The sequence below is a fragment of the Ascaphus truei genome, chromosome 5 (genome assembly GCF_040206685.1).
Source record: "Ascaphus truei isolate aAscTru1 chromosome 5, aAscTru1.hap1, whole genome shotgun sequence".
Taxonomy (NCBI): Eukaryota; Metazoa; Chordata; class Amphibia; order Anura; family Ascaphidae; genus Ascaphus; species Ascaphus truei.
The window spans coordinates 45256201-45279169 of NC_134487.1; the positions used below are offsets into that span (position 1 = coordinate 45256201).

At 43.9% G+C, this 22969-nt stretch overlaps 1 protein-coding gene across 3 annotated transcripts in view; it reads right to left on the bottom strand.

The window, feature by feature from the left end:
* The window catches only part of CELSR1 (cadherin EGF LAG seven-pass G-type receptor 1), a 217984-nt gene extending 195382 nt beyond the window's left edge, over positions 1-22602 (bottom strand). For all 3 annotated transcript variants that reach the window (XM_075599787.1, XM_075599786.1, XM_075599785.1), the window contains exon 1: positions 18976-22602. In XM_075599787.1, the coding sequence (XP_075455902.1) occupies positions 18976-22420 (3445 nt within the window). In that variant the 5' untranslated portion in view covers positions 22421-22602. The remainder of the gene's footprint in view (positions 1-18975) is intronic.
* Positions 22603-22969: the final 367 nt, after the last annotated feature.

A 22969-nucleotide genomic window follows, 5' to 3' on the forward strand; every position in this document is an offset into this window, starting at 1 on the left:
GTGTGTGTGGGAGGGGGTTGAGTGTGTGTGTGGGGGGGTTGAGTGTGTGTGTGGGGGGGGTTGTCTGTGGGGGGGGGATTGAGTGTGTGTGTGTGTGTGTGGGGGGGGTTGAGTGTGTGTGTGTGGGGGGGGTGAGTGTGTGTGTGGGGGGGGTTTGAGAGTGTGTGGGGTTGTGTGTGTGTTGTCTGTGATTGTGTGGGTGTTGTCATTGAATGCAGCGGTGCACAAACTGGGGGGGCGCCAAGGGCGCAAGATTATTTAGGCGGGGCGCGTGTGGCAAAACCTGGGTGCGCAGGCGAAAAAGATGTGCGCAGGCGGAAAAGATGTGTGCGGGCGGCCAAGAAGATGTGCGCGGGCGGCCAAGAAGATGTGCACGGGCGGGCAGACGAAGATGTGCGCGGGCGGCCGAACAGAATAGTGCAGGTGCTTCGCTGCGATCCTCTGCAAGTGAAAGGGTCGGCTGCCACTTTATCACTCATACTATGAATGTACAGAAATAATGGGAGAAAAAAAAGTGAAAACACTTCCCCATTCGTGCTTGCAAAATTATGCAGGACACCCTGTGCTCGTGCTTGGAGAGTTGGTGATGTCACCGCTCTCAGCGGCAGCGTGGACGCAGCCTAATTTTGCAAGAGCGAGCTGTTGAAGTATGTATTTAGACTGCGCTTATAGTGCCGGCGCCGCCGCCCGAAAACAAATGCATTGTCGCCACGCGTGCGCTTATAGTAAGCGCGACGGGGCGACGCGATTTTTTGAAGCCGGCAATATTTGATTTTTCAGGGGCTGTCACCTTGTGACAGCCTCTGAACCAATCAATGGCCTGGTCGCCCGCGCCGCCAGAAAGCGAAATACAACTTTTGCTTGCGGTGACGGGTGACATCACGCGTCTCCGTCACGGGCACTATACGCGCGGCCTTAGACATATTTGTATTTACATTGTATACTGTTTAATAAAGGTTGTTTATTTTCATGTGATTTTGATTACATCAGGCAGGGGGGGCCCGAGAAATGTCATGGATGAAAAGGAGGGCTCGGCATAAAAAGTTTGCTCACCCCTGTCTAGTATATGGTTCTCTATTTACATGTAAAACGTATCTACTAATTGAAAGGAAAGAGAAAGTTAAATTATATTGGTTCTTCTAAAAAAACAAAACAAAAAAAAAACATTTCAAGCTCCCAACTTGCAATTAGAACGAAGGCCAAGTTTTTAATCAAGCAGAAATACTGTTAAATGTCTCCTAGGGTTTCCCTTCAGATCACTGAGATATTCTGGTTAAACTAAGCAGATGCCTCAATAAAAGAGTCATAAACTAGAGATAAAAGGCAAGAAGCTACAGTATACATCTCGTCCATGCACAGGGGCGATCAACAAAGAGAAGGAAATATAAGTTATGCATATTACAAGGGCAGGATTTTCATCCACAAAACATTGGTCAGCCAGGTTTGTTAGCATAGTACAGCTCAACCCCGTTATGACGCGATCCGTTACAACGCGAATCTGCTTAGAACGCGATGCAGCGTGGCTCCCAATTTTCGTATTTATGAATACTTTACAACACGATTATTGGTATCTTAAATACTTTATTGTACAATGCATACAATTGTACATTATTTCTAACGCGATCCGCTTATAGCGCGATGTGATTCTTTGGACCCCAAGCACAGCGTTATAAGGGGGTTGAGATGCATCATTTAATTCTGGGGCAGAATTGCCATGTTTAGTGGTGGTGGGGGAAGGAAGATCCGTCTTGAAAATAAAACATTCTTCATAATCATGTCCCTATTATGGGATCACCATGGCCAAGAAACACCCTGCCAGAGATTTAATACGGGAAGGTGAAGTCAGAAACGCAGGCATTGGGTGGAAGGGAATGGCATAATATCTGCAACACACAGCCACATGAAAGGGGACCACTAAACAAAGTGAAGCACCTCCCATGAACCTCAGGCACTAATGTGGTTACGTTATCCATTATGCTAATGAAAAAAATTACTGTTAATCTGCGGGTGGTCAAGTTAAAATAAAAAACAAACAAACGTTTACTTCTTAAATATGAATGTTGAAGAATGGCTGGTTTCTAAAAAAAATAAACAAAATAGACATGGCACTTGGACTACTGATTTCATAACACCTTTTAGGGTGTGTGAATATAACATACGCACTCTATAGTGGCATTAAGTGATCCACAATCAGAAATATTTTACTAATCTAGGTGGCTACTGATTTCTGGATTCTATATAGGACCTTGTTTTTGTTGAAGACCACTCAAAATAAATACGGTATTTTTTTAAATCAAAATATTACAAATAATATCCCTAGAGCAATGGCATTGGAGATCCTGTTATTGATTACAAAATAATCATGTTCTTTGTTTGTTTTCTTCACTGAAAACTAAATTGCCATAAGGTCAGAGGAGAATCAACACTGGTTCTCCTTCACACTAACTATATACTCTACAGAAGACCACATATAGTATTTCCTTGGGCATGTAAAGCACTGATGCCATTTTGGATAGGAAACTGCATTGGGGAGACACTCCTCCTGCATTCTCTCCCGGAATCCATCGACAAGGCTTTGCAAAGAAAGCATCAGCCCACACAGATAATGCTGGTTATATCAACAATAAGACGGTCACCTGGAAATTCTCAAGTAACTTTGTGCGGATTTGAATAATGTCTGCATCAAAGAAGGAATACCACTGGCTTTACATATTTGCCAATAGTGTTGTGCGGGTCCTGAACAAATTGCACATCACGCAGCTCCTCCGAGGGAGAAAAACGCGGGTTTTATGATAGATGGATAAGTGGTTAGATTTTTTTTTGAGAGCTTAAACTAAATGAGGCAATTATGCCGAGAACGCTCCTGCAGTTAAAAGGGTTTAAAATACTTTCTTACATGTTTCACAGCTTAAGTTTTCTGGGGGAATTCAACAGGAACACGTTTGTCTCTGAAAAGGGTGACCGGTGGCCTCCTGACTCAGTGGAATGAGCACAGGCCGTGTTAGATGGGCCTCTCTTTGTGCTTATTCATCTCAGCAGGGCTTCCCCTATGGATGAAGTTACCACATGGCTTCCACCGGCTGTGACAGACACAGACCTATTTTCCTTTTTGCGTCTTTGTGAACATATTGTGTTATATTTGTACTTCTTTAATCACTGTGCGGCACCTAATACTTTGAAGGCAGAACAAGACCCTGGCACACAGTGCTCGTGATCCAATTTTGGTGCCTGTTGCCAGTCACAGAGCTTGCCCTGGGGATTCAAAATGAACTTTCCAACTGGGCGACTCTCTTCCTGTTTGTCACCATTTGTTTCCCACTGCTATAAATAATCTTGAAGAGACAGGCCCGTGGCTCACTGTGCCCCAATTATCAGCAGTCAGTAGATGTCCTTATCTATGAAAATATATTTAAAACTAGACCAGCAATGCCTTTCCCGGTAAGTACTGGCTAGAAACGCACTTTAGTCTTCAAATCTATTGTGTTGGACGTTCAATATATTCCAGGTAAAACCCTCTGATTAAAAAGCATGAATTATACATAATACACTTAACCAGTGTACAGATGGTACTGTGTGGTGGCACACCCGCCATGTGAAAGCTTGTTCCTAACACACAAGAACGAGTTCCCACGAGCAGACCATCCGCTAGCATGAGACATGTTATGCTAAGCATGTGAGAGCAGCAAGTGCATGTATAAGTGACCGGCTGAATGGAAAGACCCTAAGCAGCATGAATCCGTGGCTGGAAACTGCACCTGCGAGGCCCTGCTCTCAGAGGGATAAAATAACAGGCACCGTCACAGGGAAGGTGTGCCAAGTGGGAAACCAAACTGAATACGTTCTACTACTTATCATTATTGTGCTGTTTTTATACACGTACGAAGAAAAAGCCAGTCTGGGTTTGGACAAAAACAACATTACTGATACCAGATTAACACCGTCCTTTCAATTAACAAAGGGGGTTAACCCTTTGGGTGCCCCAAGATAGTCACTACGTCATGGGGACTGGCACTCTGGGGGCCCCATGACGTAAATGACTATGTCATCCTCAAAGGGTCTGTTTTTTCATGCTTTGATCACGTCCATGCATTGCCATGGAACACAGGAGGCGATCTGCCCATTACTGGAATGAAGGAGGATTCCTCTTCTGTTTCCAGGAAAATGGCCACCATGGTCATGTGATCGCACTGTGCCAGAGGGGCCAGAGTACTCGGGCACCATGACCCCTCTGGCACTCAAAGAGTTAAAGCAGCAATCATGCCCATATACACATATATACATATACACAATAGCACTGTGGATATTCTGAACACATGATACATAAAGCTTGGCTCCCTGCTGACGCACTTACCAGAACTCCCTCCTACTGTCTCTGTACGTTCTCCCTACCTACCAATTAGACTGTAAGCTCCTCGGGGCAGGGACTCCTCTTCCTTAATGTCTAAAGCACTTATTCCCATGATCTGTTATTTATATTATCTGTTATTTATTTGATTACCACGTGTATTACTGCTGTGAAGCGCTATGTACATTAATGGCGCTATATAAATAAAGACATACAATACAATGACACATTTTTTTTTAAAGTTGTTTAAAATATGGAGTATGGAGTTCTTTGGAGCTGACAGAAAGGCCCCCAGGTTCCCAAGATATTTAATTTTAAAATTCCTTAACAAGAATTATTTTCCGGGGGACACAATATGGCCCCCAGGTCAGCTTCCCACTAGCAACCAAAGAAAGCCATGACATCAGATGAGAAGACATTGCAGCTTCCGATTAGGTGACCCCGCAGCAACCTTTATTTTTGCTTGGAAGTACTGGCAAAAATATAGAAAATGTAATGCATTGTCAGTCAGGTGGTCACTGGTGCTTTGAGTACCAAGTTTCAGGTCTGAAGGACCCTCTGGTTCATATTAAATAGAGAACAATACATTTGATTTGGGTGATAGGAGGATTGTTGCTAGTTAGAAGTCCATAAATTCACCCTGAACCACTGCATTATATTGAGCTAATGTTAGAAGGTGAGAATTCCTTCTCTACCTATTGCACCAGTTTGTGTTGATATATTTTTGCAAGTTAAATTATGTTAGCCTTCCTACTTATTGTCCTTTAGTGCAGAATATATGAATACATTGTAAATTGCAATACAGACAATAGGTAGCAGTGAAAACCAGGTGTTCATGAAAACAAAGAAGCCTTGGAAATCTGAAATTGTAAAGTCTGTATTTCTATATTTACATTTTTAGAAGGCTGGGTTATTTTTTAATATATTACAATGCTTGTTAAAACTTACATAATTACCCTATGTTTTATCTCTAATAGTGAGTACTTCAATGCTCCCCGACAATATCCCCAAAAAAACCACTTCCGTCAGCAAAGGGCTTAATTAGTCTTGTGAAAGAACATTAACTGTACGATGCGCTATATAACTTAGATGTTTAAAATCCAAATAGCTGAAGCATGAGAGAGGAAATAAGGTCACCGTACAGACATGTTTTTATAAGAAAATCATAGTAAAAGTGCAACACTAACAATCCCCAAATCTTTCTAACCTACTCTCGAGTGCTGCTTCAACTTGCCAAACGTTAATAAAGCTGATTAAGAAAGCAGTCATATTTCATTCCCTTTCTTTGATATGACACACTACTAAAGAGTAGATAAACAGATGTGAAGCAGCAATGATCTGGCACTGTAAGTCTACAAATCCATGTGTAGCAATGTCAATTTAGGATTCAATTGATTATATATATATATATATATATATATATATATATATATATATATATATATACATGTAGAGGTATCAGTACCGTGTTAGCCGAGCTTCAATAATCAAAAAATAAATAGATGATACCGTTCTGTGGCTAACGAAATGCTTTTATTTGTGCGAGCTTTCGAGATACACTGATCTCTTCTTCCGGCGATGTTACAATGAATATATATATATATATTAGATTGGTTGTCTTGAGGATTTATATCTTTTTTTACATTTACATATATGTATGTAGCTTTCTATTTCAAAAGTCGCAACCACGTATATCAGACTTTAGAATAATTCACGCACTACAGATAAAACGAAAAGGTTGGGAGAAGTAAATCCTGCCCCACAAATCTGAGTAAATTGTATGTTAGGTAACTTACAAAAACACAATAAGCACATGGAAGTGCATTAGTGCGTCCCATGGGCAATATTGGAAGTGCATTAGGAATGGTCAGTGCAGTCATTATGTTTTCTATACGATTGACATGTTTTATTGAAAAGGTGGGCTTTAAAAAGAGCCTTGAAGAGGGTGAGCAAAGGTTCTTAGCTATCACGGACAGAGGGAGAGTTCCAGTAATGAGGCAGTAATAGTAAAAGGTTATGGCCTTGAAAGAGCTAAAAAGAGACAAGTGGAGTAGAAAGGAGACATAGAGATTATTATGTTAAAAGGATCTAATCTAGACTATGTATGGATATTTTAAAGGTATGGTCCTTAGACTACTTATGTTTTGCTGTTGAACTAATAAAGGCTTCATAGCTACTGTAGTTTGAGGACTAATAACTGATTGCCAAAAGAACAGTAAATAAAAATTGTAAAAAAAACAAAAACCCATAGCTATAGTTTACCATAGAAAAGCTCAAAGTAAAAAAGGGTATTTAAAAATACCTATAATTACCTTTGTTTAAAAGGTCCTAATCAGCTATATTTAGCTTATTAAAAAGGTCACAGCCCTTAGTTCACCTTTTTCTATGTGGAACGGCCCATTCAAAGCAACTTTATCCACCAGATCTGCCATGCTGACTTGGTACTCCCTCCTAGTATTTTCTGTGTTTCAAAGAAAGTGTACGCCAACAGCTGTAACTTTGTCCATTAGTTAACAATCTACAGAGTAGAGATGTGCGAATACTCGGCCTGCAAATTCTGCGCCTAAATCCATCGCCGTATTGACTTGATCCTTTTCTGCAAATGTCGTAACATCCACCGACGGATGTCTATACACGTGTTTGAAGCAAATTTTTGAACATTCTGTTCGAGTGCCAATGTGCAGACATACACCCCTGCGCGAGGGGGGAGGTAGAGGGGGGGGGGGGCACGCACATATATTTAAACAAAGAGACAGATGCGCATATTGGAGACTGAGTCGTGATGAAAGGTCACATTTGCGGTGAAGGGCGATTGTTTGCAAATGTTGCCCATCTCTAGTACAGAGAAGAGGAACCTGTGCCGATAAACAGATATGTTTCCTTCCGGTGACTGATTAAGGATGTGCTGTAGATGGGGTCATTGCAATGTTTAACTTACGCTTATTAAAAAAGTAAGGATTTAAAAAAAAAAAAAACATACGAAAAACAAACCCCTAACATTAGTAATCATTATTTATTGTTAACGTGGGTTCCTTATTGATGGAATGGCCATGTAATACACCACCCTTCATTTAACTTAATCAATAATCTGCTGGGAATTTCTGATTCTACAAATTAGTTTTACAAACACGTATTTAATTTAGAATGCTTACATTACATTTTTGATATGCTGTTGCCTGAAAGTAACTCATATTTTCCAAACATGAATGCACTTTCAGCCTGAAGAAGGCATGTGGGTGGTCCTGTAAACTTGTATTTAAAAGTATTGCTTAAACAGTAGCGGTTTAAATCACAACATAACCCTTTCATTCTGACAAATTGTTTTGATGCTGTTTAACACAATAGCCCCTTAAAGAGTAAAAAAAAAAAAAAAAACCCTTGGAGCATAATCAGATTAGGTTGAAGACCACAAGCGAAACTCTCCCACTGGAATATTAATGGGCAGGTAATGCCTGTTCTGGAGAGATTATTACAGTATTTAATTGTAGGATAGAGAGACAAAAGGACAGTCCTAATGTAAAACCAGATATCTTCTCACCTAAATTGTAGGGTGCTAATCTACGAGGGGTGACCTACATGTCACATTCCACAGATGATTACCAGAAAAGGACAATGTCTCTAAATGGATAAGAACACAAAGAGCCTTATTACCATTAAGCAACACAATGCATTTGAGTTGCCCTCATGTGAAGGCATCAGTCACCAAATACATTCTCAAACATTTTTCCAACTTGGTTAATAATTATAAGACATACAGTAGCAACATATAATTTGATGGCAGATAAGAACCACTTGGTTTACCTCGTATTCCGATATTCCATCTGCTGCAAACTAAAGAACCTGTTTGATCCGTGGCTTCATTTCAGAATTAGAATAACCCTGTGGGCATTCCAAGCATTTTGTCATTCCTTTGCTGTATTTGCCTCTAGCACCTCTGTTGGGTGGCTAGTCCAGGAATCCACGTTTCCACAAAGTACTTCCTCGCATTTCCCGGAGCCTGTCACCCTCCAGCTTGACCTTCTTATTCTAGCACTTTTCTCTAAAATATGCTTCACTTCTTCACCTTAGTAAAACCCTTGATCTATTTGAGTATTATCATACTCACCCCTCCCTTCTCCCCTCCAGCCTGTAAATATTGAAGTGCTTTAGTCTCTTCTGATAAGTTTCATGATGTAGATCAGGGGTGCTCAACTCCAGTCCTCAACAGATCAGGTTTTCAGGATATCCCTGCTTCAGCACAGGTGGCTCAATCCATCCCTGCATAAGCACAGGAGGCAATCAGTCCCTGCTTCAGCACAGCCTCTTCGACTGAGCCTCTGATTGAGCCACCTGTGCTGAAGCTGGGATATCCTGAAACATGACCCGTTGGGTGTGGGGGGTTGAGGTCTGTAGTTGAGCCCCCTAATGTAGACCATGCTCTATGTTAGTAGCCCTTCTGGACGACCTCTAATGTATTGATATCTTTCTTGACATATGGTCTCCAGAACTGAACACAGATTTCTAGGTGAGGTCTCACCAACTATCTATAAAGTGACAAACTACTTCTCTCTCTCTCTCTGCTGCCAATACTTCTCCCAATACATCCCAACGTCCTGCTGGCTTTCCACGTTGCTTTGTTACATGGATCGTCTACTTCAAAGCCTCCTGGAATAATGGCTCTCAGGTCTCTTGCCTCTATATTAGTTAACTGTATATTGCCATTACTTCTTTATCCGTGCTGTGTGCTGTGTACGAAAGTGCCGTTTTTAACATTAAATTGTAGTTGCCAGACTCTTCACTATTCAACCAATCTAGCTAAATCATTAATCATTTTGTTTGCCCCCTGGAGTGTCAACCTCGTTGCAGATCTTTGTGTCCCCTGCAAAAATTCTTATAGGCTCATGCATAACAGAAAGGAATTCTGCAGTAAATACAATGGTGCAGTGATCAGGGATGAGTTTTAAATTGGAGCTAAATAATAAACTGTAGTGCAGAGGTGTCCAACTCCAGTCTTCAAGGGCCACCAACAGGTCAGGTTTTAAGGCTATCCCTGCTTCAGTCGCTGTCATTGTGGCTGAGCCACTGATTGGGCCACCTGTGCTGAAGCAGGGATAGTCCTAATACCTGGCCTGTTGGGGGCCCTTGAGGACTGGAGTTGGCCACCCCTGGTTTATACTGTATGTGCTATCTTATGAATCAAAGTAGACAGCTGAATAGGTTTTCAAAAAGCCTTGGGAAACAGACAATGTCTAAAATATTCAATGACTGTTCATTTCTGTCTCTTAGAGCAGCATGTCAGGTTTCTCTGTGCTACGGACTAACTGTTCTGATGCTGCAGTTTTCCATACATCTTCGTCTGGTTGCAGTGGTCATTTTGCCAAGCAAAGGAAGGGTAGGCTGACTAAGGCCTCGGACACGCTTACCGCTGGCGTGCTGAGGCGCGCTGAGGCTCAGGGAAAGCGGGTGCTTTCCCTGGCTTTGCGGTTGCTTACCCCAAGCGCTCTCAGCAGGCCGTCAGGGGGCGGTCCGGGGGCGGGCGCGTCACTGGCCGGGGGCGGGCCAGTGACGTCACGGAGCTGGTTCGCCCTCATTGGGCAAACCGCTCACGTGACCGGCCTGTCTCGCCGGCAAGCGGGGGAATTTTAAATTCCCTTAAGACCTGCACTTCCGCAAGTGCGCGGAAGCGCAGGTGAGCCCCTACTAAAGCCGCTCTAATTGCGGCTGTAGAGGCTCAGTGCTGAGCTGGAGCGTGCGTCAGCGCGCTTCCGCCAGCAAGCAAGGAACATGGCCGAGGCCTAATGCAGAAGTCTACTCTGTGGTGTCAGCCACACCTCCCTTTTTTAGGAATTCATAGCACTGAGAGGCATTAAGTCACCATATTGACACATGGATGTATGGGAGCTAAATACTCTTGATATATTCTGCACTCCGAGCCCTCTAGTTACTTTACGGATGCCAATAAAAAAGTTACTTGTTCTAAAAAAAAAAACCTATGAACAAAAGTGAAGCAGCGCAAAGCCGAATGGAGAGTGACAAAATGATGTGAAATATGAAATGTATACAGGCCATGGATAAAAAGAAGACAAACAGTCCTCCAACGCGTTTCACACCAGTCAGCGCTTTATCAAGAAGTGTTGTTCTAAAAAAACAAAACACCTAATGGTAAATGTACAAATGACATAACTATTAAACCTTACTACTAAATGAGGCCTGCAAGGCATTGGGAATAACCGATTTCATTGGCCTGGAGAGAAACACGATTCTTTGTAGGCCACAATATGTTTTACTGGAAGGACAGACACAACAAGTAATGATTCATACTGCACTTCTTCGCCGCAGTGTTTCGTGATAAAATGAATGGTAATCAGTAACCTTCACAGTGCTTAATAATGTACCAGGTACTTCACGGACACCTGGTTGTTTTCTAGGGGGCGATTGGGCTGACTGCTCCGACAGAGAGGGCAACTCGGTCAACATGGAAGTGGTGGCACCTCCACTTCCGGCCCCAGCCTCCCGCTGGAGCGATCACACGCCCCGGACGTGCCGGAGAGCCGTCCGATCCCTGGCAGTCTAAACAGTTTTTACTACGTTACAAGTACAGCTTGGTAATATGGCAAAATAGAAGACAAACAGATTAAAGGGGCGGTCCCAACTTCCCAATGTAAATTGGCTTCCTTAGAAAGATTCACACGTCCTCTAAGTAAAATGTTCACTTATTTGCTTATTGTGGCTAAAATAGTTTTTATTCTATTCGGGCCGATTTAATTTAAATGTTATCTGGTAATTATTGCTCTTCCCTTTGATCACCTTAAATTAATTAATTAAATTACACAAACACGTCTCAGGATAAACAATCTCCCTGCATATACTAGGAGAGTACAAAACCCTCCAAAAGCATTTGGTTACTATGGAGACATTAATAGTAAAAACAAACTATTTGAACATATTTCGAATTCATTTATTCCATCGGACACAATCACCTATATTTAAAGGGGCAGTTTGTGTATAAGATTTCTTCCCAACGCTGAATGACGTCTGGAAACAAAAGAAAACAGCGCACAACGCCAAATAGTGAAGCAAATTCAACAATATATTATAGAATTAAAAAGGGGGTAATATATCTGCGTACATGAAAAAAGTTGGTAAAAGGCATGTAGTGTGTATCACACTGTTTACCACTCGGCAGCTGTTAGCTGTAGATTCAGGTGCTTGCTTCCCTCTGCTGCTGCAGCTCAGTTGATTCTGTGGCAGGACGTCAGTCTTTTCACTCCCAAGGGGATTTCCCTTCATGCAGCCAGGTTCAGCAGCTGGTACTGGGGCTCGGTGAAATCGCTCCTGCTTCCTGGCCGATATGAAGCTGCTCCTGTACCTCGGCAGGTGTATCCTCTGCACAGAGGTTAAAACGCAGCTTGCTGGGGTGCCCTCAGCGTGCCACGGTGCCGTTCGGTCGCGGGACGCTGTGTAATGACGTCACTGTCTACACAGCAGTGGTGGATTCAATAGGGAAGTTTGAACAGTCTTACAAAGTCTCTCACAAGTGTCCAAAACAGCACACAGGATGAAATAAAAACAGGACAGGCCAATACATAGACAAAGGCCAATGTAAGCAGATATAAGGCAATAGAATGTTACATCCAACTAGTTTCGTAGAATTAACTACTTCTTCAGGGAATGATGTCTGTTCATGTCTATTTTCATCTCTCTAAGTTTTTCTCTGCTTACTGTTTTTTTAAAACTGTATTTTATTTCTAAAAAATTGCCACCAACCTAAATGAGAATGGTTGCTAAACCCCTGTCAATTAGGGACATTGTAGTCATCCAAGTACATTATCTGGGAAGATTAAGATAAGACAGTTTTTTTTCTGGTAAGATCCTTTGTAGTCAGCATCGAAAACCGCTCTGTGCTTCCCAGTGGATGGAGAAAGTGAGAATAAGCAGCATGGGTTGCCATGTAAACACTCTACTGCAGGCTTTGGGCCTTTTTAAGTAAACTTCAAAAACAGCTTGGAATACAAGTTAAACGTTGGTAATCTGCATAAAAAGGCTTTGCATGGAGCTCACTTCTAAAAACAGGTAATAGTGGGGGAAATTGCATCTTTAACCTATTGAACATGTGACTGCATAAGTTCAGCTTGGTCCTAGGAGGGACTCTCCCTTTAACTCACTGAGATACAAGCCCTCTTTACCAGCCCTACATTCTGTACTTCTCTCTAAAGTCGGCCCAATGGGAGTTCTGGAGTCACAGACAGTGCAGCTACAGACACAATGCAGCATCGAGGCTGAAATAAAATGCAGCTGCTTCACATTTTCGGCCCTGTATTGCAGATCTACACAACGGGTAGCCGGCTCCACTACAGAAGGACCTGGCATTTCTTACCAGTGTCTGTCTCTTGTGCTTTATTTTTTATAGTAGCAAAGAGCAAAACAAAAACACGCCGCCTCCAAATGGCAGCTGCACCATGGAAGCAGATACACAGGTGCTGAAACATGCTGGGTGTTCTCAAGAGACAGTGCAGAGCTCCATACTGCATTTACCAGGATCCAGCCTGATGCAACTGTACTGCCCACTGATGTGGGAAAGCAGGCAAACAAAATCAGGATGCAGCTTTAAACAGACATGCGGCTTTAGAAGATAGCATTTGATCCTACCAAGTTAAATTCTTTACTGCATTCAAACATTTTAAACATTTCCAAAATATGTGAAATATTTTAAAACATGCTGAAATCTAAGCATATCATTGTCCTGTCTGCCTGGGCTCTCTCTTTTAATGTTTAGCACAATAAAATGCCTTTTGCATAGCTGGCAAGAAAGGCGGCAGGAGTTTTTGGGTGCCCCTAAATGTTTTTCAATGCTCTTTGCTGCTGGTGGAAATAACTTTTGCTTAAAGAGTGATGAAACATGTTTTGGATTTTAAAACGACGCCTGTAATTCAGCTTTACAGATTGGAAAACATCGCTTTTCACACTGTAATTATAACAGCAGACTCATGTTTTAGTAGCATGAAGGATTTCTGTAAATTCTTGGCACACAGCTCTGTACATGTATCCTTCCAGCTACAAGAGCCCAGAGATTACACATGGCAACTTTATTGCAGGTTGTTTCATCTAGACACTAAATATATCAGCTATGAAAGCTTTGTACTGATAACAAAAGTGAACAAAGAAAGGCAAGCATTTCCTAAAGACAAGAACCTCAGTCATTGGCCTGTATCTTCTGAAATCCTATATGGAGGGGGATTCTGAAACTGACAATTTACAGAACTGGATACACTGATTTTAGTCTTAAGCAAAATTTGGAACAACAAGTTACCCGAATAACCTTCAAGTTGTCTGTTTTGTCCCAGAGGTATATTTTATGTCATAAGAAATATGTATTCAGCATATTTTATATTCTCAACCGTAACCATGCATTTCAGTTGCTTGAGGAGTGTTATACACAATGCAGAACCAACCTCATATGGGCAGAAGAGAGAGTATAATAACATTTTCATCATGTTTAGCATCTTTAAAAGAATAATGCAAACATGCATCAATACAAACTGACCAGGAAACAAAAAGGACAAAGTGAAGTGGGAATTAATTCCATAAAATGGTGTTACGGTTGACCACGTTGAAGAAAGTGTGTTACATTTTATCCCAGTGGTCATGGGACAGGACTCCTGCCATCTTGTCAACATTCCAGTGTGCATATAAATAGCCAATCCCATTTGTCCTGGAATCTGCTTTCAGTAGAATAACAACAATGGGTCCAATGTACAACTAACAAATTGCAACACTGGACGAGTAATACATTGTATTTCAGGAGTTCGTTGTAATAGGAGTGCTACTTCCATTTTGTCCTCATTAAAAAAAAATGTAGTATTCCATATTATGGATTATTGTGAAAGAAAGCTCAATTATTCCTGCATATACTGGGGAAGAGCTCGGCTAGCTGTCATGATTTGGTGGCAGCTGCACATTTATTGCGCCTGTAGTAAAATCTTTAGAGGTGATATTAAAACTTTTTTTGCAATGAAAACAAAAACAGCAAAATAAAAAGGGAAGATTCTGGTGTTTTAGTTCCCTGGGGTTTCCAGTAAAAACCCATGGGAACTGCTTCTGGACAGTGCTTAATATAAAAACAGGGTTATGCGGAGGAGAAAACTCCTATGAATGTAGGGAAACACTGCCAAGAGCTCATTTTCCCATGAAACCTTTGCTTAATTGTGTGAAAAATAATCTTGCAGGCATTACATTTCATTGAATAACTACATTTTTGACTGATACTTTTGTAAAGTGAATCCGAATTTCCTTCTCCCATTCAACAAAAGCGTTCTTCTGAATGATCTGTCCTAACTTGTCAATTCTGGCTCTGTGTTAACTTCCCTGCCTTCCACAGAAATGTTTCAGTAGTCATGTTTAGTCTATATCTGTCCTCTGTCTGTAGATAACAAGCTGCTGTTTATCTAGTGCAGGTTAATAATTACGCTGCAATCATTTGAAGGCGCTAGTGAAATCGTCACACATTCCCACATAAAAGATTCAGAGCTTTAGTTGAAAATGTGACCTCCACGGAAGCGAACATGATTCCCAAAGAAGTTTCTTTAAAATATTCAAAAATAAATAAACAGTGATACGTGGCTCATTAAGAGGTGCCATTGAATGCTACAGTTAAAGTAACAATCTGGGCCTCCATATTTAAATGGGGATCAGACTAAGGCTTGCTTTATAGTTGGAGCGCACACGTGTGCGAATACTCGTGCACATGAAACACACTTTTTGTTTGTATGGTCTGTGCTGTGAGTGACAGTTGGGCGTGGCTATCACACAAACGGGTAGGCGTGGCCATGATGTCACACCCTGCTTCACACACAGCCACAACAACCTCATTACCTGCATCCAAAATGGCTGAAGAGGTTAATTAAATGCTCCTATTTCTTTATTATGGACAACATATCCATGCAAACTGCTGACAACTTCTCGCTTCCCTCCAGAACACAAAGAAAACCCTACAAAACCTGACACCTAAACCCACATGCCCCTTTAAGGCGGACATTTACATATCATACCTATGCACTTTCCAGTAAAAAGCCCCAGGCAGCTACATCCTACAATTCTCCCAAACTCCCATGTTCCCTTCACAACTTCTCTGTTCACATGTAGTGATTTGAACCCCCTCAGAGTCTCCTCGCCCCCCAAAAATCCAATGTGACCAAAGCAATTCCCCACATCTCGCAGCCAATGAAACTGCCAATGAAATTGCAGCCTCACTCTGATTGGGTATTAGAGTGTGATGTGCAACGGCAGCAGCGCGAAAACACACTTTTCAAGTCTTTTCCCCGATTTGCTGGCTCTACGCTCACTGGCGTGCGCGTGTGCATCAGAAGTGTACAAGGTACACAGTCTATTAAAATTGACGCGCGTGCGGTAGTGCATGTGCGCGCACTATATTACACGCCATCATACAGTCACCCTTCTGGTTTGTGTGCACATCTGAGGCCAACACTACCAGTGCAGCAGCACCTGGGATTCCCCTAATAGCACAAAACAAGTTATGGTGAGCACAAAAGTGACAAACACCATCCACCGTACAGTGTATAGCAAATAAAAATACCATTTGTTGTGCATTTGCATGTCTCAGACAGGTCTGCAACCCGACAGCTGTCTCAGGCTCGAAGCTGTGTAATGCGGCAGGCATAAGCTTATAGGGGTCCGTGTTAAAATGGATTAGAAGCGAAAGGTGACACACTGTGAGTGCTCATTTGCGTGTCATTACCCAGAATCCCTTGCTGCAGTGGAAGCGTATGCTAAGAGGCAATGGGGAAAGGCAGGGTTGCAGACCTGTCTGAGACATGGGAATGTGCTCACAAGCGGTCTTTTTATTTGCTCTAATAGCACTGAAAGCACTGGGCTGGGAACGAAAGTGTAAGTGAGAGCAAGTTGCCTGGAGGAAAACTCTCTTGAGAGGTCATTTGGGCCCTTAGGGTGACATTAATGGATGGCACCCATACTCATGCGGATTTGTTCCCATGGCAGAAACATTATAATTCTTTTTAGGTGAGCCAAACGGTGTTGAAACATTGGTCTAGCCCAGGGGTGTTCAACTGCAGTCCTCAGCCCCCCCCCCCAACAGGTTTTCAGGATATTCCTGCTTCAGCACAGGGGGTTCACAGAGGTTTTGACTGAGTCTCTGATTGAACCACTTGTGCTGAAGCTGAGACATCCTGAAAACCTGACCTGTTGAGGAGGAAAGGGGCTTTAGGACTGGGGTTGAGTGCCACTGGTCTAGCCCAGGGGTACGCAAAGTTTTGATCCACGTCCCCATGCCTGCTTACCTCCCGGCTCGCGTCCCCCTCCCCTGCGGCTAATGATGTCGCGGGGTCATTTGCAGTCATGTTGCCATGGCAACATGACATCACGTGACCCCCGCGGCGTCATTTGACGCTGGGTTACCATGGCGACGCGTCACCTAAGATCAGGTAGAAGCTGCAGAGGCCTCGCGTGGTTCCCCAGCATTTAATTTAAATGCCTCGGAGGAGAGTGCGGGACCTCTGTAGCCGCCGTGGCCCCCCTCCCCCCCCGGAAATTATCACGCCCCCACTTTGCGCACCCCTGGTCTAGCCCATACTAATATTTTGGTTTTCTGAGCCCCTGGTCCTCATCTCTGTTCCTCCTCTCTCACTCTCTGACTAGTCTCACATTATGTTTGTTTGCTGGCTAACAAGAAGACAGTACCAGAACCAAATAATATACCTCTTGGCAGGTTCAAATACAAGGTGTTAGCAATAAGCACAAATCACGGATACAAAGCAATTGGTAAGATATGGTTATTTACCTTACAACCAGGTGCTATGTAAATAGAAAATATACACAATATATGACATGGTGCCAAATGCAACAGCTTGCAGATCCCTCTGGCAACGAAAGGGACCCATGTACCCATGCAAAGCAAATTGGATACATACAACATTCTTTGGATACATTCTATTTTAAACTTGCTGAATAAAAATCATAACCCAATAACTGTGATTAAATAGCATTCCAGCTTAAGTAACAAAAACAAGGAAAATTATTTCAAACAAAAACTAAAAGCATCATTTCTGGACCTTTCCTCAAAACCAGATATGCTACAAAAACTCTATAAAAGGCAAATTCACTTTTAAATGCAGGCAAAATTAGGCCTGATCCCTGCTACGTTTTTAACTACTGCTCTCTCAAAAGTTTCTCCTCTGAAACTTAATTCCCATCCTTATTCACCTGCGATCACAGGCTACCACCGTAATCATTTCATATTAGACATATAAATAGAATAACTAATATCAGTGCTCACTTAAACAACACGTTGTTTGTCAACAACACATGTACTGCATACCAATATTTAAATGACTACTGGGTCTGTCCTGGGAATAATAATACATTCCTTCTAGGTGACCTTCCACAGCAAGGAGTCAGCTTAATGTAGCTGATGGGCAGTCATTCAGTAGGAATGTACAGTATAATCTTGTACTCTTTAGCCAGGCGCATAGTGCTGATAAACATACAGTATGCAGAAAAAAGTACTATAGGGTGTATATATTACAATGCAATCTGCAGATTTGTCCACACTAATACATATTTATTTAATAACATGATGTTGGTGCAAAAAGCAATAAATATATGTTTCAGACAATATCTTCTAGCAGAAAATCAGTGCCATGTTTCTAGTTAATATAGATTTGTTCCCACATTCTTTATTTATAATACACCTCCTGTTGCTGGAGACCCATCTTTTACTAAAGAGTTAATAGACTTGCTAGGTTTGTATTTCTACTTCCAAATAACTAAATACATATATAGTAGATTACATAAATGTAACAGGACCATGTTAGTTGCAGGGAAAAGTACATTTCCCATTGAAAGTTAAATTCAAGTCATTTAACATTTGAAATAAATAGGCAACAGCATAGTGTAGGAAATATTGCAAGGATATTTCAAAAGAAAAATATGTAATATTTATACAAAAAAAGGACTAGAAGAAACGAATCACACAACAAGATATTATTTTTCATCCAATTCTATGTACACAATGAAAAATAATAGCACTTGTGCAAATTCAGAAAAACGTGATTATTTTATGTCTGTGTCAAGCAGATTTGTACAATAACTCTTTTTTTGTAGACAACCAAACAGATAAGATCACATATCTGAAAAGGCTCGAAGCTGCAGGAAGAATGTTATCCTTTATTTTTTAGGAGAGCATATTTAAGACTTTTCAATAACTCTTTTCACCCAGAACACCCATATATAATTTGTACCTCGCAGGTGTAAGGTCAGGTGCAATGCTGCAGTAACTCACAGTAACTCAGTAACTGACAATAACCCACTCTTGGTGGGTTAACCCATCACCTGGATTGAATTGTTGCATTTGTATGCACTAATGCAGACTATATTAATGTCAGCTATCTACCATTTATTTTACCAGCTTTACCATGCTTTTTACCAATAAACTAGTCTTACCTTGTTGCCCTTATCAATTCAATAGATACCGGGATTTCATGCAGATTTAGGGATGTATACATTGTGTGTTACAAATGTAGCTAAGCGGTGCAGTAATTACATTAGCCAACGGTGTCCTTATCGAACAATAAAACAGCTCGTATAGAACATGATGATATACATCTGGGATCTCTTACCTGAAACAGAGACCCTCATCAGGGCTTCCAGGGGTCGATTATTGTCCAAGTCACGACTCAGCTTTAACTCTCCAGTAGATGCGTCCAGTATGAGGAGATGTAACTCATTCCCCTGCACAAAGCTATAATGGAGGGTGTCTGACACATCTGGATCATAAGCAGGGATTTTTCCAATCACCCCAGACGGGAAGCTATTGGACTTATTGGTGACATAGTTGTTAAAAATGATTTCAAAATCCTGCAGCACCGGGTCATTGTCATTTTTATCCAACAACTTGACATGGATGATAGCCCTGCTTACCAGAGGTGCAGAGGTGGCTTGGACCACAATGACATACTCTGTCTTGACTTCGTAGTCTAGGTCTATCAGGGCAGTCAGGTCCCCATTGAACAGATCCAACTGGAAGACCTCGGGGTTGTTTCCTTCCACTATCTGGTACATGATTTGAGCGTTGGTACCTTCGTCTGGGTCAGTGGCAGTGATCCTGGCCACTATAGACCCAACAGGGCTGTTCTCCTCCACATAGATGTCCAATTCGTCCTTCTCGAAGACAGGTGGGTTGTCATTGATGTCTAAGACTGTGATGTGGATATCCACGGGAGATTTTAAAGGAGGGTTGCCTCTATCAACTGCATAGGCTTTCAGGATGTACACGGGCACGTTTTCCCGATCTAGCTTCCTAAATGTCCTTATGATACCAGAGGTGGGTTCTATATAAAAGTCTCCGTCCCCATCATCCCCTCCCAGGAAGGTATACATGACCCTTCCATTGAGTCCCGAGTCCCTGTCTGTGGCTGAGATCTGCAGCACGCTGGTGGAGAGCGGGACATCCTCAAACACAGAGCCCTGGTACCTGTCCCTCTGAAATTGAGGGGTGTTGTCATTGGCATCCAGAATCAGGATCTCCACATAGGTAGTGTCGGACTTTTGCGGGATGCCATTATCCTTGGCCGTCACAGCCAATGTGTAGGAAGCTTGGTCCTCATAGTCTAGTTCAATGAGGGTGGTGATAGTACCCGTATCTGGGTCTATTCTAAACTGCGGGATGTTATCTTCCATGATGTAGGTTATTCTAGCATTCTCCCCCGTGTCTTCGTCTGTGGCACTTATGGTAACTATGGAGGTGCCTATGGGTTTATCTTCACTTACACTCACTGTATAATGGGAACTCTGAAACACTGGCCGGTGGGTATTGGCATCAGTGACATTGATAAACACAAGGACAGTGTCAGAGCGTGTCCCATCAGAAGCAGTGACAGTGAGGACATACTGTCGCTCCTGTTTGTAATCCAGGGGCAGAGACAGGGTTATCAGTCCACCCCCACTCTGGCTAGTGATGGCAAAGCGGTTTCTTGTGTTCCCGCTGGTGAGCTGGTAGGTCACCATACTGTTCACATCTCTGTCCACAGCAGTCACTGTTAAAACACTGCTCCCCACCGCAGCATCCTCGTTCAGCCTCAGTTGGTACACTTTCTCTGTGAAGGTAGGGTTGTTATCATTGACGTCCAGCACCGTAATGGTCACACTGGCTGAAGAGGTCATAACGAGCTCTCCATGATCTCTGGCCTCCACCCCAAAAGTATAAAACTCCACTGACTCCCTATCCAATTCTGAAGACACTGTAATCCAACCGGTGTTATTGTTGATCACAAAGGGGAAATTGGGAGGGGTATCCGTTAGACTGTATTGTATACGAGCATTGTCCCCAGAATCAGCATCATTGGCCTGGATGTGAACCACTGAATATCCTAAATTGACATTCTCTAGAACTGTGGCCTGAAAAGGGGTGCTGACAAATATTGGTGCATTGTCATTGACATCCACAACCTGCACAGTCACCACACCAGTTGTGTTGATTAGAGGTGGTCTCCCACCATCCTGGGCTTTAATCCTCAATGTGTATTCCCTGATGGTCTCATAGTCCAGGGGGTAAGTCACATCAATGTTCCCATTGAATGAATGGATATAGAACTGGCCTTTGATGTTGCCACTCACAATGCTGTAATGGATTGCAGCATTGTTGCCCTTGTCTCTGTCTGTAGCTTGGATCTGCAGGATCTGGGTGTTGGGGTTGATATTTTCGGGCACCTGCACAACATACCTCTTCTCGGTAAACTGTGGGTAGTTGTCGTTTTCATCCTCGATATAGATATACACGGTTGCTGTGGCACTTTTGGGACCCGGGTCCTTGCCTTGGTCATTGGCCTCCACAATCAGCAGGTAGTCAGTCACTGCTTCCCTATCCACCTGTGCCCTGGTCCTCACCACTCCAGACCTGGGGTCTATCTCAAAGACTTCATTGACGTCGTCCCCATTAATCAGCCTGTAGAGCAGGTTGGCATTGGAGGGGGCATCTCCGTCGGTGGCCCTGATGGTCATCACCTCGTAGCCCACCTCCAGGTTCTCCCTTATGTTCTCCCGGTACTCCGACTGCTCAAACACCGGGACGTGGTCATTGGTGTCACTTACTGTCACGGTCAGGTAGGTGGTGGCCGATCTCCTGGGAGACCCGAAGTCAGTGGCCGTCACCTTCAGCACGTGGGTGTCCTTGGTCTCCCGGTCCAGGGGCTGAGTGGTGGTGACGCTCCCGGTCTCGGAGTTGATCTCAAAGTAGTCATTGGACCTAATGAAGAAAAGAGCCTCCATGAAGTACTCCACCCTGCCGGCCTCCCCCTGGTCCTGGTCGGTAGCCCTCAGGGAAGTCACCAGGGTCCTCGCCGGCGCGTTCTCCGGCACTGAAGCCTGATAGTTGTGCAGCTGGAACTGGGGGGTGCTGCTGATGCTCCGTTTCCCTCTCCTGTGTATGAAAGGCACCTCCTGAGACCCCACTCCAGGCTTCCAGCTGATCCGCACCCGCACCTGTCCCCGGGAGCCGTGAGCTGGGCACACCAGGTGCTGGTGGATCCCCGCGTCCATGCAGCCGCCCTGTAGCGGTGGAGAGGGCGCCGCCCGGACCCTGCAGCCCAACTTCTCCAGCACAGCCCCCACCAGCTCTCCAACCCCGTGCAGCAGCAGCGCGGGGAGGCAGCGGGGCGCCCCCGGGTGACCCTCATACTCAATGCCCACCTCGCTGGACTGCCTGGCGGTGGTGCCGGGGCTCTTCCTCCGGCGCTTGATGTAGCAGCCCTGCCCGTGCACGTACACTTCCAGCCTGATGGCCACAGAAGTCCGGTCCCTGCGGGAGGTGAGGTGCAGGGACACGGGCAGGGGGAGCCTGGGGAGACGCGCACAGCTTGCGCCCTGGCTCAGCCTTAGCACCCCCAGCGGGGTCAGCTCCAAAAAACTCCGTGGCGTCCCTCCCCGGGAGCTTTGCAGGCTGTAAGTCCAGTCCGGTCCCAGGGAGAAGTTGGCTCCTCCGGGGGGCCCGGGGTAGAGGTGCAGATCCAACCCCCCCGCCGGCTGCAGGGTCCCCAGCACAGCGATCCACACGCACAGCGCCCACATCTCCAGGCGCAAACGTCCGCTGGCCAGCACTCCGGCCACTGCCCATCCACTCCCCCTCACACCGGGCTGGGGGGCGGCAGCAGCATGCTGGAGCTCACACTGCAACTTTACTTTTTCCACGTTAAGTTTAAAAGTGATTTCAAGATGGCTCCAACCCCCCCTCTCCCTGTGCTGCTCCTCTACTCTCCTCCTCCCCCCCCCTGCAGACCTGATTAGCATAAACCTGCTCTCTATCCACCCTGCTGGGAGCTTCCCAGAGCAGACCCTATTCACTTCTCACTACACAATACCTTCAGCTCTCCCAGATCCCTGCCCTCTCACTTTACTATACAATATATGCGCCTCTCCCAGATCCCTGCCCTCTCACAATACACTATGCGACTGGAGCTCTCCCAGATCCCTGCCCTCTGACTATACTAGCTCTCCCATACCCCTTCCCCTCTCACTATACACTATACTAGCTCTCCCATACCCCTTCCCCTCTCACTATACACTATACTAGCTCTCCCATACCCCTTCCCCTCTCACTATACACTATACTAGCTCTCC